This window comes from Saccostrea cucullata, unplaced genomic scaffold (genome assembly GCF_032062105.1).
Source record: "Saccostrea cucullata isolate Sc308-1 unplaced genomic scaffold, CSIRO_AGI_Scuc_v1 ctg12973, whole genome shotgun sequence".
Lineage (NCBI taxonomy): Eukaryota > Metazoa > Mollusca > Bivalvia > Ostreida > Ostreidae > Saccostrea > Saccostrea cuccullata.
This window is the reverse complement of record NW_026921210.1, coordinates 3,722-16,911: the sequence shown is the minus strand read 5'-3', so window position 1 is coordinate 16,911 and position 13,190 is coordinate 3,722. Positions and strand designations below refer to the sequence as shown.

At 31.2% G+C, this 13,190-nt stretch overlaps 1 protein-coding gene and 1 long non-coding RNA gene across 2 annotated transcripts; one reads left to right on the top strand and one right to left on the bottom strand.

Annotated features, from left to right (window-relative positions):
• The first annotated feature begins 813 nt into the window (after positions 1–813).
• Positions 814–3,153, top strand: LOC134259478 (uncharacterized). Its single transcript, XM_062742056.1, has 4 exons — positions 814–1,002; positions 1,762–1,963; positions 2,413–2,504; positions 2,824–3,153. The coding sequence occupies exons 1-4, from the start codon at positions 885–887 to the stop codon at positions 2,994–2,996; spliced, it is 585 nt and encodes a 194-aa protein (XP_062598040.1). The 5' UTR covers positions 814–884; the 3' UTR covers positions 2,997–3,153.
• A 4,481-nt stretch (positions 3,154–7,634) lies between these two features.
• Positions 7,635–12,434, bottom strand: LOC134259477 (uncharacterized). Its single transcript, XR_009990367.1, has 6 exons — positions 11,924–12,434; positions 10,635–10,832; positions 9,663–9,848; positions 9,306–9,393; positions 8,905–9,056; positions 7,635–8,098 (listed from the first exon to the last, which is right to left on the bottom strand). It is a non-coding gene; the product is annotated as an uncharacterized LOC134259477 (long non-coding RNA).
• Between the last annotated feature and the right edge of the window lie 756 nt (positions 12,435–13,190).

Genomic DNA, 13,190 nt, shown 5'->3' with positions numbered 1-13,190 from the left:
AGTTAATGTCACTAAGAAAACTAGTAGATTCACTGTCCGTACAACCACTACCTTAATAGTAGTTTTACCAGATATTGGTATATTTACTAGATAAGATCAGTAAATTTAGTAATGGATGAGTAACTTTCACTGGGTATCTAAGTATCTATACGACCCCCGCTCCACAACTCACTATCTTAACCAGTAAACTGAAAGTTTACTAATCACGACCAACGCTAAAAAAATACGAAACACACTAGTTAAATTCACTAGGTTTTTCTTTCAGTGTACAATATTGAAGGGTACCCATCTCTTAAGTATGAGTATTGAATAAAATTTAATGATACTTTCACAGATTCTATATTACAAAATGCCAGTGAGCACCTCTTATTTTATTTTTTGATCTGACGCTTATTTCGTGCATGTCTTCCAGTTCAAAACATGGACTTTGCCGCCATTAAATCGGGTGTGCGTATCATTCAGTGAGTTCATTGCTCAGAGTACATCTAGTTTCTATATCTTAAAGGTTACCTTTAATGAAAACTCCATACACTGTCTGTGGGACTACTATTCCTTCGAATAACATTTCGAATGGTAGCGTAACGTATCTTGTGTCTTTAATTCTGTTTTCGATTGCCATCCCTAAATTCTAAATCGTTAAAAACGTCGTCAAAATCTATTGGATTTCATTAAAGGGTTGAAGATCTGGAAAAAAGTTATTATTTATTAAAAAAAAAAAATCTTAAAAATACATCCGGAAAAGGCTGCAATCCGACCTGAATTTTATCTTTATTTGCTCTCTCTCTCTATTTCCTATATTGATTTGGTCTGATACAGATGCTGGGTTCTCAGCCAGTTTGATTAAAATACCGACTTTATGATTACACCAGCAAGAGTTCTTCAGAATGAATTACCTGGTGGTATTCCTCATACTTTCCTTCTCGGACATGGCGATCGCCGAAAATTCAGTAATTGAATTTCACATCGAACGCAACCATGACAAGAAACCTTGCACATATTTCGGTAAGAACCATTCGATTTTTCATTCAACACAGCATACAACTCTATTGATTTTTGCCCTTCTATTTTGGAGATGTTTGCAGTTACGGAGTACACAGTGTTTACATGTAAGAGTAAAATATACATACACTAATAGTTCGGTACATCTAAGAATGGTGCTAAGAATTGACAACTTTGTCTTCCAAATTTTGCTTATTCGACATTAAAATCCTTATCTTAATTCTGCAGAATTTTTAAAATATTTTTTTTCGAACAGTGTTATAAATAGTGCAATTTTTCTAAAAGTGAAAATAAATAATAATTGAATTATTCAATGTTTTTTATGTTACGTTTTTCCCCCTATTTTTTCCTTGCCAAGGAATTTCTGGGTTGGAAATTTTCTATTGGTTGGGGTGGACCCCCTCCCCCGGAAAAAAAATTCTGGATCCGCGCCTGCAGTGCCTACATGTTAGTAAAAACTAAATCCCAAACTAGTGACATTCGAACTGTTACAGTTGTTCATGCAAAGTAGAATATATACAGAAAAGAAAATTTTGTTAATGCGTGTAAAAATTGGATACAATATTACGTTAATTAAAAAATCTACGAACTTTTTGAATGACCTTCGTATACATGAAAGTCTCGAAAAACAAAAGAACATGAATTTAGCCATGAAATGGACGATCTTGTACACTGTTCAAATCATAAAAATTGCAAACCATGCAAAAATTATATATACACCTTTTATAATGTAACAATGTACAATATTTATATATTTTTTAGAAAATAAAAGATTTGCGGTAGAAGTTGAGGGACTTATAAACTGTACATGGTATGCCCCCAAAGCTTGCTGTAAGCGTACGGAGGTTACCTCTGTGTTCTCTGGAATGCCACCTTTATACGGAGCTTCCCGGGACTGCACCAATCACCTCAACTACATGATGTGTTACTTCTGTGCCCCAGACCAAGTACATTGGTATCACAAGTAGGGAACTTCGTTTTTCTTTATTAAGCCTTAATTCGGAATCTAATATTAAGTGTTTTCAAATAGGTTAACTTAAATCGAAAGTCAATTGATTATTATAAATTTACAAAGTTCATATGGATGAAATACATGAATATGGAAAAACAAGGCCTAGAATAAAAGTTATCTGGCAAATATCCAAAAACGTAATTAAAAACAAGAATGCCTACCTACCTACCCAATTAAAAAATTATAGATCGGCAACTGCAAACCAAGAATTTTTAAAGCTTGGCTTAAGGAACAGATATAAATACTCGTATATACATGTTACAAATAAACTTATACACTTTATCAGTCTAACCTTTTTTGTGAGATGCATTCTTAAATATCATTAAATATGTTTTTATTCCTGGGAGAACATTTTTTTTAAACATTACGTATTTTTATTTTTTTCATCTTGATTATTTCAGAGATGAAGAAAAAAAAGTTCATGTTTGCACGGACTTTTGCAAATCAGTTTATCACCACTGTCAAGGAGCTTTTTACGATGGAAAAAGAATAGGTACGGTATAAATGCTAATTTATTCAGTTAACAGTCTGTAGTAATTAGCAAATTTGTTTTAAAATATTCTGTCTTGACATTATATTTCCATAATACTTATTCTGAATATACATATTCTTTGTTCTTACAAATGATAAATTCGAGTTGTGCCTTGATGTATGTCTATATTAAAACAAGCGTTTATATCATTCAAAATAGAACCGTTTCATTTTTTGGCTGTTGCTGAAAAGAGGAAAAATCTGTAATCCGTATTTGTTAGAGGTACTTACGTTTTATTGATCAATATCTGTATACATTTTTTATATTGACTCTTTAACAGGTGCTCTATATCAGAATGGAACATCATTCTGCGAGGCCCAGAGCTTCCAAGTGATTGATGGGAAACAGAACTGCTTCAAGTTTGACCCCAATGTCTTTGACAAAGCCAACAAGATTACGTGTACTGTTTCTTTGGTTATAGTGTTTAATTTTCTTTCACTAAGATATCTATAAAAGTAGTTCCAGTTTTTCAAAAAGTTTTTGTTTTACACGAGTAGATTTGTGGTTGGAACCTGAAATGTACAAGTTTCAATACCTTTACAAAGTATTGATTTAATACTCGTGTATAAAAATCAGGGATGCATAATTCAATTATGTTTTTTAAAATTAATTTCTTACTTTCAAACAAAAGAGGTATGACGATAAAAAATTATAATCAAACCCAAAAGTCTATTGGAACAATACAATTACATGTAAATGAAGTGAAATGAAATTAAAAGTGTCAAATGTAATTACCCGGTATATTTCATGATTATGTTTGAGCACTAAAGTAATGATTGAGTTAAGAAAGCCTTAAACTTAAACATAATGCGTTTTGTTGGGGACCATCTCTTTGGGCTTCGTTGTGTTTTTTATGTAAGGAGCATTTCATCCTGGAACTGCACATTGGTTTATTGATGAACATCGTATATTTCAGAACAAAGATGTAAAAAAAAAATCTATTCATACCTTCAATTTATAGAATAAAAAAGTCCTGTACATGCAGATGTTTAGGTTTGATGCTCAATGCTCATTTATATTGTGTGGTTGAGTTTTAAACGCATTGATTTTTGTGGTTGAACGATTACATTTGTGACAAAAGAAATCGTTTTGATAATTTCATTATAAAGTTGCAAAGCCAACATAATTTGTATCAGAAATATTATATAAGACAGTGCATAATTGTATACTTGTATATTCACATTGATGTAGAATAAATACCTCATGAAATATCAACAACGAATGTAATCCCATCCTTTCCAATATCGCATGTCTTAAACAAAATTCCCTTTTTATTTACGTAGTATTCATAATTGAGTTTTTTTTTAAATTTCTTTGTGTTGACATTTCTGTAAATTCCATGCGTTTTTACTGGTTGATCGTCATTTAAATAATTATATATATACACACTTACTTCCTTTTCCTGGTAATAAAGATGTTTGTTACAGATATATATTTTGTTTATATAATTATTATATTTTTGTAATGTGGTCTTTGATTATGCATGTACCTTCAGTGTTTTTCTTTTTAAATTGATTTTTACATTAAAGCTTACATATTTACTGTCTTGTAAATTCTCTCAAATTAACGATTAAAATCGTACATTTTTTTCAGTTTCTTTCCTGTAACTAATTTGTACTTTTGTATATATAAAATATAAAAATTGTATATAATTTTTGCCTTTTATTCATAAAGAATAATAACGTCTTTAAAATATGAAGTAAGGTAATCAGATTCATTTTATAGCTACATGTATACGCATTTCAGTACACTCCCCCTTCCTAGAATATTAAATGATTTCACAGATTTTCATATTATGATTTGTTGCTGGATCTAAAATATGCAAAATCTGTTTAAAGACTATAAAAGCAATATGTATAGATAAATAAATACCTTTTCTCTGAAAATCTTGCAGTTGTTGCTCATTTTATATGTAAAGCAGAATGAAATTTACGTATCATGGACAATGGCCACGAAAATAACTTGCAATATTTAAACTCTAATCTCCAAAACATTCATTCCGTTACTATATCAGTATAAATACATATATTCTAAACCAGTGCACAGTTGTCCAAGGCCAAATTCTTCATGCTTTGAACACTCAGCGAGGTTTCTTCTGACCTGGAATCGGAAGGGGGAGGGGGGTCAGACACTTGAACACATTGAATGAAAAGGGGCTACATGACTAGAACTTGTATTTGTAATATATATTTTAAAATAAATATTCTTATCCGTAAATAATCTTATTTTGCAACGAATGTAATCCCATCCTTTCCAATATTGCATGTCTTAAACAAAATTCCCTTTTTATTTACTTAGTATTCATAATTGATTTTTTTTTATTTCTTTGTGTTGACATTTCTGTAAATTCCATGCGTTTTTACTGGTCGATCGTCATTTAAATAATTATATATATACACACTTACTTCCTTTTCCTGGTAATAAAGATGTTTGTTACAGATATATATTTTGTTTATATAATTATTATATTTTTGTAATGTGGTCTTTGATTATGCATGTACCTTCAGTGTTTTTCTTTTTAAATTGATTTTTACATTAAAGCTTACATATTTACTGTCTTGTAAATTCTCTCAAATTAACGATTAAAATCATACATTTTTTTTCAGTTTCTTTCCTTATGTAACCAATTTGTACTTTTGTATATATAAAATAAAAAAATTGTATATAATTTTTGCCTTTTATTCATAAAGAATAATAATGAAAAAGATTACACTGCAGCAAATATTGATAATATAATTTAGCTGTTTAATTTTACTGGTCGTCCTCTAAATATATATACAATTAATTCCTTTTCCTGGTAATAAAGATTGATTGTATGTTGTTTAACCCCCTCTCGAGAATTTTTCATTCATATGGAGACGCCACCACTTACCGGTGGAGATCTACATTTTGACCTATACTCGACACCTAGGGCCATTGAGCAGTGCGGGATATTATTCGTGCCAGCACCTACTTCGACACGGGACCTCGGTTTATACGGTCTCATCCGAAGGACCGGTCTCCATGTCCCACAGTGGGAATCGGATGGTAATCAAGATATTTGTTATATGTACTTTTATGTATATATCTTGTTTATAATAATTATTATATATGTGTAATGTGCTCTTTGATTATACATGTATCTTATTAAGTGTTTTCTTTTTAAATTGATTTTTACATTAAAGCTAATATATTTACCGTCTTGCAAATTCCCTCAATTTAACGATTAAAATCGTACATTCTTTTTATTTTCTTTCCTTTTGTAACCAATTTGTAAATATAAAAGTTGTATATATTTTCTCACACTAGTACGATTTTTCCTTTCACGATAAAATCGTCTGTAGATTTTGAAACGATTTCGATATTCCTGGAGTTGAAAATTGGAAATAATAAATAGAAACTTGGTGCAAAAATGGCACTACTATACATGACTGTAACTATTAAAAATGTGACAAGTTATATTTTTATAATTCGTATAACATCCATAAAATGACAAATGCTCCATGCTTCAGCAATGAAGATAAATTTATAAGATTTGAAGATACTCAAAATAATTACCGGGGTATAAAGAACATGCCTCCATTGACCCAAATTTTGCTTTGGAAATCTTAAAGCTCTACTGACATCATAAAATAGCCGAGAGTGTAAACAAATAGCCGCCATATTTCATCGATAGACGCCATATTAGTTCGTGTTCTATTGTTACTTTCTAACTATGTATACACCCAAATCATCGTCACGCGCCAATGCATTTGTCCAGTGACCAAGTACACCGTGTACCTCGAAGTGCTGGTGACTGTAAATAGTGGTAACAAACCTATCGCGAATTTTGCAATAGGTAAAGTTGCAAAAAGACCAGAACACATCGTTATAGCATCCAGTATGAGAGTTGCAGTAAATATATGCACAAAACACACAAGCACAACAAATAAGAGTGCTCACTTCCGAACGTGACCGACACCGCATGGTCATGCATGCAAACTCTAGGTCAATGAAACGTTTGTTTACAGTCAAGCGTTTCAAAGCATTGATCGGGGAGCAGTAATTATTTGTAAAATGAAAGAAGAAATCCAATATTTGCATGAAAAACGTACTTGTTAATAAACTTATATTAACTTAAGGTATAATTCACCATATTTAAAAAAAAATATATTCCTGGATTGCATATGAACAGTTAAAACATAAAGGGGTTAGGCCTGTAGACCTGAAAAGGGGGGGGGGGGGGGGTAGAGAGGTATACGTTCTCATTGATGGCTAAAAATGCAGCCATTTAAATGATTTTACAAAGGTTTAATATTTTTTCAATTAATAATTTTGATACTATAACCATTCCTTTCTTTATTTCTACTCTGGAATGTATAGGTGTGCCAAGAACAAAAAAAATGATAACATTTCTTAATTTTTTATCACACATATGCCTCATTCATAGAAGTTATGACTGTTTAGGAAGAATTACCATTTTGAAAGGAAAAGTAATTATTTGCACATATTCAGTAGGTAGTTTGGAAAATTATATGTGCAATTAACCCTGCTCCTAAAGATCTTTGATGAAACAAGTCTTCATAGGAATTTTTCCTGAATGTTAGAATATAGTTTTATTCCAGTAATTAAAAAAACAAGTTATTGAATAAAATGTATTTTATTCATTCTTTTCTTTTCTCTCTATCTTTTTTACAGAAGTAGAAAAGTATCAAAGAATCAAACAATGTGTCTTGTTTGGCAATGAAAAATATTCTCAGCCATAAATGATGCTCACAATATTTTATAGCAATTTTTTTTATCGGTGCATAAACAATTCCATATAAATTGTAAATTGATTATTATTAAAATGTTAGGTACATGTAACTGACAAAAATTGAAAATTGTCCACTAAAATTAATAAAATTTTGATACTGTCAGTTCATAAAAATTATTCACAATTCAATTCAAAAAGTTGAAAACAGAAACAAAATAAAATTTTCATGCACATTTGTTTACAATTGATTTCATATAGAATCTTCATATACATGTATAAATTATTCCAAACCATTGAAAATATAAGACTTTTCATATGTTACCAAAATTTAAACAAGGAATACATATATACATATATATTTCAATGGTGTTGACAAATTGAAAGTTATTAAAAATGTAATATATTAATGAAAATAAAAGTACTTTACATAAATTTTAAAAGTAAAAAGATCCTATGAGAAATAAAGCACATGTATTATGAAATTTAACATTTACCGGTACTTTCCCTGTGAAAAAAGGCAAATGTTAAACCTTACTGCCATGCAAGAGAAGAGGTTGTAAATGTACCAATTGCCAAAATCCTTGCTGTCCATTCAAATAAAACACAAGTACGCAGGAAGTATGATGGATTATTATCCTATACATAGGTTGGCTATCTGGTAATGTTATGATGTTCACCCTTCCTCTATGATAAGGTCCTCCTACATCAGAATTGGTATACATGTATTTCGGACATCTCACAATTACTGTTGTCAGCTCATTACCATCCTTATGCTAGCCAGAGCACAATCAATGTCACCAGGGGACACTTCCAAGCAGAAATCATTTTCTAGAGGCAGCAGCTGAAAACAGAGAGGACAGTCAGTTGGATTCAACATTGCAAGTATGTACTGTACTGAAAATAAATTATATCATCAAGTTTTAATGCTGCTTCAATGAACTTTTTTTCAATGGTTAAAGAATTAAAATTAAAACAAAATCATTTTCATTTTAAGGTATTAAAAAAATTTAATAACATTTTATCTCATATATTTCTTTTTTTTTTTTCATTCTAGTAAATATTTTTATTACTATACTTGTACGATATTTTAACACAAGTGGATGAAAAGCATCAAGTTTTGAACAAAGCTGTAGAGGCAGAAACAGATTTCATTATATCTTATATCCAAGGTTCATTACAGTATGAAAACTCCAGTTTAGAAATTGCATGGTGTTTCTATGGAGAATGAAAAGTATTTTAAGATCCTCACATCCTATGCTGTTGTCAATCTCCATGCATACGTCTCCATATCAGTGAAATATTCTTGAGAGGGACGTTAAACAGTATACAATCAATCAATCTCCATGCATTATCCCAAAAAACCAGAGTTTAGAAATCTGTGTTTGTGGCATGAGGTTCATCATTCTGAACAAGAATTTTCTTAATAATCTTGAACCCCTGTTTGCACCCTCTGCCTTCAGGAACCAGGAAAATGTGATTTTGTTTTGTGGCAGCATGGTCCTCTTGAAGCAGGAAGGAGAGTTCCAGTGCCTTCTTGTGTGAAAGTGCCAGTTAGGAGGTTTCCCAAAACTAGAAGGAGCATATAGACGCTATCTATCATTCAACTAATTCTGACATTCAAAAAAACATTAGTTATTTAAAACTGACCACACTTTTTTTCTTCTATTCATTTCTGAAAGTAAAAGCCTTGATCCAGGATTTAGGAGGCCTGATAAATTGGCAGAGGTGCTGTCATGGTCTTTGGAATTCTTACTCCTTGTATTACATGCATAAGGACTCCATTATACTTCCTTCAAGTTCTAAAAGTAAATTTAGAACATTTCCTTTAATACCTTCATGAACAAAAAAATTTATCAAATAAAGTAATAGAAGTACAAGTGATCAGTAAATTCAATTTAAAGCAATTATATATAAATTTACACCCTTAGAAAAAAATATGTGCATATATCTATCTATATATAATTTATTAAAGTTCCTAAACATTATAAAGGTTACTAAATTGAAATAACTCAAAATAATTAAAATGTATATTGCATAAAATTTAATACCTGAAATATATGTGTATTCTTTAATTGACTTCACTGTTTTCTGTTTCTCTGTTACTGCTGGTAAACCTACTGCACAGCAACCTAATTCCTAAAATTTCACAGTTGTGTAAATGCATGAAATTACTGTATTTTTTATTTTGTCCTTGATTTATATTCATATCACTGCATTGACTTTACATGAATCTTGAAAACTTTATTCTTGCTTCTGAATAAAATTTTTTCCAAATATAATATGCCTAATATGAAGACAAACTTTTATCAAAAATTAATGCAGAAAATATTGCAATAATGAGAGGTTTTCTTTTCTTAAATATGTAGAGAAATCTATTCATGACAAGCATTACTGGTAAAACATACTCTGTACTGAAGTTGCATTCTGTAGAATGGTCTTGCTGATCTTTATGCAAGATCAGTAAATTTGGCACCAACAGTAAACTGATCCCATGATACCCCAAAATGAAGGATCAGAAGTTGCAGCAGGATTGCAACAGCATTTCTCTCTCCATAAAATTGTGTAGACATCCATTTTCCTACATGACCCTCCTGCAATAAAATTGAAATGGTAAATGTAAAATTCTGTTAAGTAATACATGAAAAACTGTATATTTATATTTTTTTATCATTTTCTATATTTAATTATGCTTCTCTCTTTGTAAGGCTTAAATTTTTTTTTTTTTCAAAGACTCTAAAAGACATTACATGTATTGATAAATTTATTTTCATTCTGTCTCCTTATAATTTTGATGGTTTATAATGTAGCATGTCATTTTTTCTTTACTATTCATACGCAACGTAGTTTGAACTGTTTTGGATTCTTCCCTGGAGTTGAAGAGTTCCACTAAATGAAGCACCTGTGTGCAATATTTTTAATTTCTATATATGGATTTGTACACTTTTCCTAAAACAATTTTCGATGAAAAAAAATCTGGAATTCATGTTTTATGATTTTTGTACATTTTTATTTGAATAATGCAAAAATTTTCAAAATTCGATATCTTTTCAAAACCTCTGGTAACGCATGCTGATTTTTTGTCTAAGAACATATAATGATATTATAAGTTTAAATTTGGAATATCTTGGAAAATTATCAGTTGGTAAGGTACATTGCGTATGTCCTTAACAAATCCTTTTTTTAAAATCATGAATTACACTACCTATTAATCATTTCTTTAAAGTAATTTACTTCATTATAGCAATGCAATGAATTTGTTAATGAAATGTAGGATTGAAGTTATCCTCAAAACATCTTACTCTGAATGTTCTTTTCATTATTAAACATGTTAAACTTTAGAAATGAGCTTCAAACTGGTATGCAATACATTTACTTACATATGTACTGTGCAGGTAAATTAATTCTTTACTCCTGCAGCTATTTTCTCTGCCTCAACAACGAAGAGCGAAGTATTGGTCCACCTCACTCTTTGAAACATGCTCCTTTTAAGCAGGTCCAATATTTCCCTCTCTCCAACAATAAATCATCTATCTGAAAGGGTATCCACCTCCATCTTGTAACATTCATCAGTATTCCTTGAAAGAAAATATACAAGAGGAAATATTCAAACTGTTTAAGTTTTAAATCTTTCATGTTACATGCTACAGTAGCAATCTGTAAATCAAGACACACAAAAAAAACCCACTGTAATTTACATGAATATTTAAGGGTAACAAATCACTACATCCAGTTCCTTAGAGTTTGAGACATTTTAATCATATCAAAAGACAGTAAAATTTTGAAATTATACCACTATGTAGTAAATTGCATACTAATGTAGTATTACTAAAAGGTAAAAAGTGATTTCCTAATTTTATGTTATTACTACTAGTAATAACATAAAATTAGGAAATCACTTTTTAGCTTGTTGGGTATGCCAGGACATCAACAATATTAGAAATGTGCATATAATTTGCATACAATGTTGTCTAGACTAATAGATTTAAATCACATGGATCCTCTCTCTCAATTTCAAAAGTCCCTGTCCACTGAGGTTACACACAAATGAGGCCTTCTTAGCTGCTGATCTTTAACTTAGCGAAATTTTCATTCCAGTAGAATTATCAAGAAATCAACTCACATAACTCTCAAAGAAATATCACAGAGAAAACAAATAGAAATGGAAATAGAGTCATAAAGTTTGTGACATTCTATACAATCATTTTATATGATTTTTATTGTGAGGTAAAAATGAATGGAACATATCTTTCCTACCTTTGTTTTACTCTATTTACAGCAGATGCTGATTTTATAGTTATAAAAACTACTTAATTTGTTACTAATTCTTCATTACAGTGTGTCGCCCACTTCGCGAAGTGGTTAGAGCATCTGCTCTATAGTTGTGAACTAAGGAGTCAATCCTTACATGGCAGGTTCGAATCCCACTGTAGGACGTGGATGAGACCGTATAAACTGAGGTCCTGTATCGCAGTAGGTGCTGCATGAAAAAGATCCCTCCATAGACCTAGGACAAAATAGACCCTCAATAGACCTAGGACAAAATTTGCAACTCTCCACCAGAAAGTGGTGGCATCTCCATATGAGTGAAAATTTTCGAGACGGACGTTAAAAAATTAATATACAATCAATCATTAAATCAATCAATCAGCGTGTGCCATTCACAAACCTTGATATATCTTTCCACATCTTATATTCATCGCCCCCCAGCCGGCCACCTCTTCTTCATCACTTTCACCATTGTCATCATCCTTATAACCAGAAGATCCAAATATAGCATCTGGTTCATGATCTCATTTATTTAATTAGTATCCTGTGTGTTTAAAAGATAATGACAGCTTGATATTACTGCAATATTCATATAAGACAAATCAAATAATTAATTATTCTGATTTCTTCAATTATAAAAAAAAATGACAAACAAATCCCAAAACTAATCTTGTGACAATGGTAAAATAGATTAGGTTGTGCCATAACTGAATGCAAATACAGCATGTGTAAATATTATTATATGCAGCTGATCAAGTCTGCAATGCACCTATCTCACTTTATGCATTAAAGGAAATAAATGAGTTAATCAGAAAAGATAAATGAATATTACTTGCTTGAAGATTAGCAGTGCACAGATGCTTTGATACTTTTCATTTTTGCATTCTAGTTAGTACTTACATGTTCATGATGTTGTGCTCCTTCTTCGTCGTCACAATAGCTGGCATTGTCCGAAATATCGATGCTCATACTGCTGACACTCTAAAGCAATATAAAACGATTTAATTTTACAATTCGCCAACCATTGTACTTATCTATTGTCACTTTTATTCGTGAACAGCTATAATAATTGCTCCCCTGTGTTTACACATGTGCTTTTGGATCTACTTTCATTTTCACTCCAGTCTTTCGCTTGCGCATGGGCAAGACATAACACGGTCAAATCGTGCTGAGTGCAGACGTGTCGTCGGTCGGTCAGCTGAGGTCCTGTCACATTGCAAACTTTTTACGAAGTAAATATATTTTTTGGTTCGTAATTTATTTTTTAGGTGACTTTGCATTTATGCTCGTTTATCTTACCTTCGGCCTCGTCTACGGTCTTGGATATTTACAACCAGGAACTTCAGCTTTTTAGTGCACGTGGACTGCAGCTGCACAAGTACCAACTTCTGTGACTATGTAACTGCGTGTTATCAGCGTTGCTCAACACCAAAGATGCTTTCAAAAGCATTTATTTTATCTCTGAATTTGAGATACTTCGGCCTTTTTATTTTATTGAATAAAAATTTTATAAATAGGCCTTGCGAATATCCTATTCGAATGAAACCGACTGACTAAATCAGTCGTGCGTGACCACACAATTGGGTGATACCTGGTAAGCAGATAGTACGGTTATCGAAAACTAATATGGCCGACTCCGATTTGGCATTTAAAAGACTTCAGTAGAG

Coding starts and splice junctions, on each gene's coding strand:
- LOC134259478 (XM_062742056.1), top strand. CDS start 885: ATGAATTACCTGGTGGTATTCCTCATACTTTCCTTCTCGGACATGGCG. Junction 1,964..2,412: donor CAAGTACATTGGTATCACAA/GTAGGGAACTTC, acceptor TGATTATTTCAG/AGATGAAGAAAAAAAAGTTC. Junction 2,505..2,823: donor TTACGATGGAAAAAGAATAG/GTACGGTATAAA, acceptor ACTCTTTAACAG/GTGCTCTATATCAGAATGGA.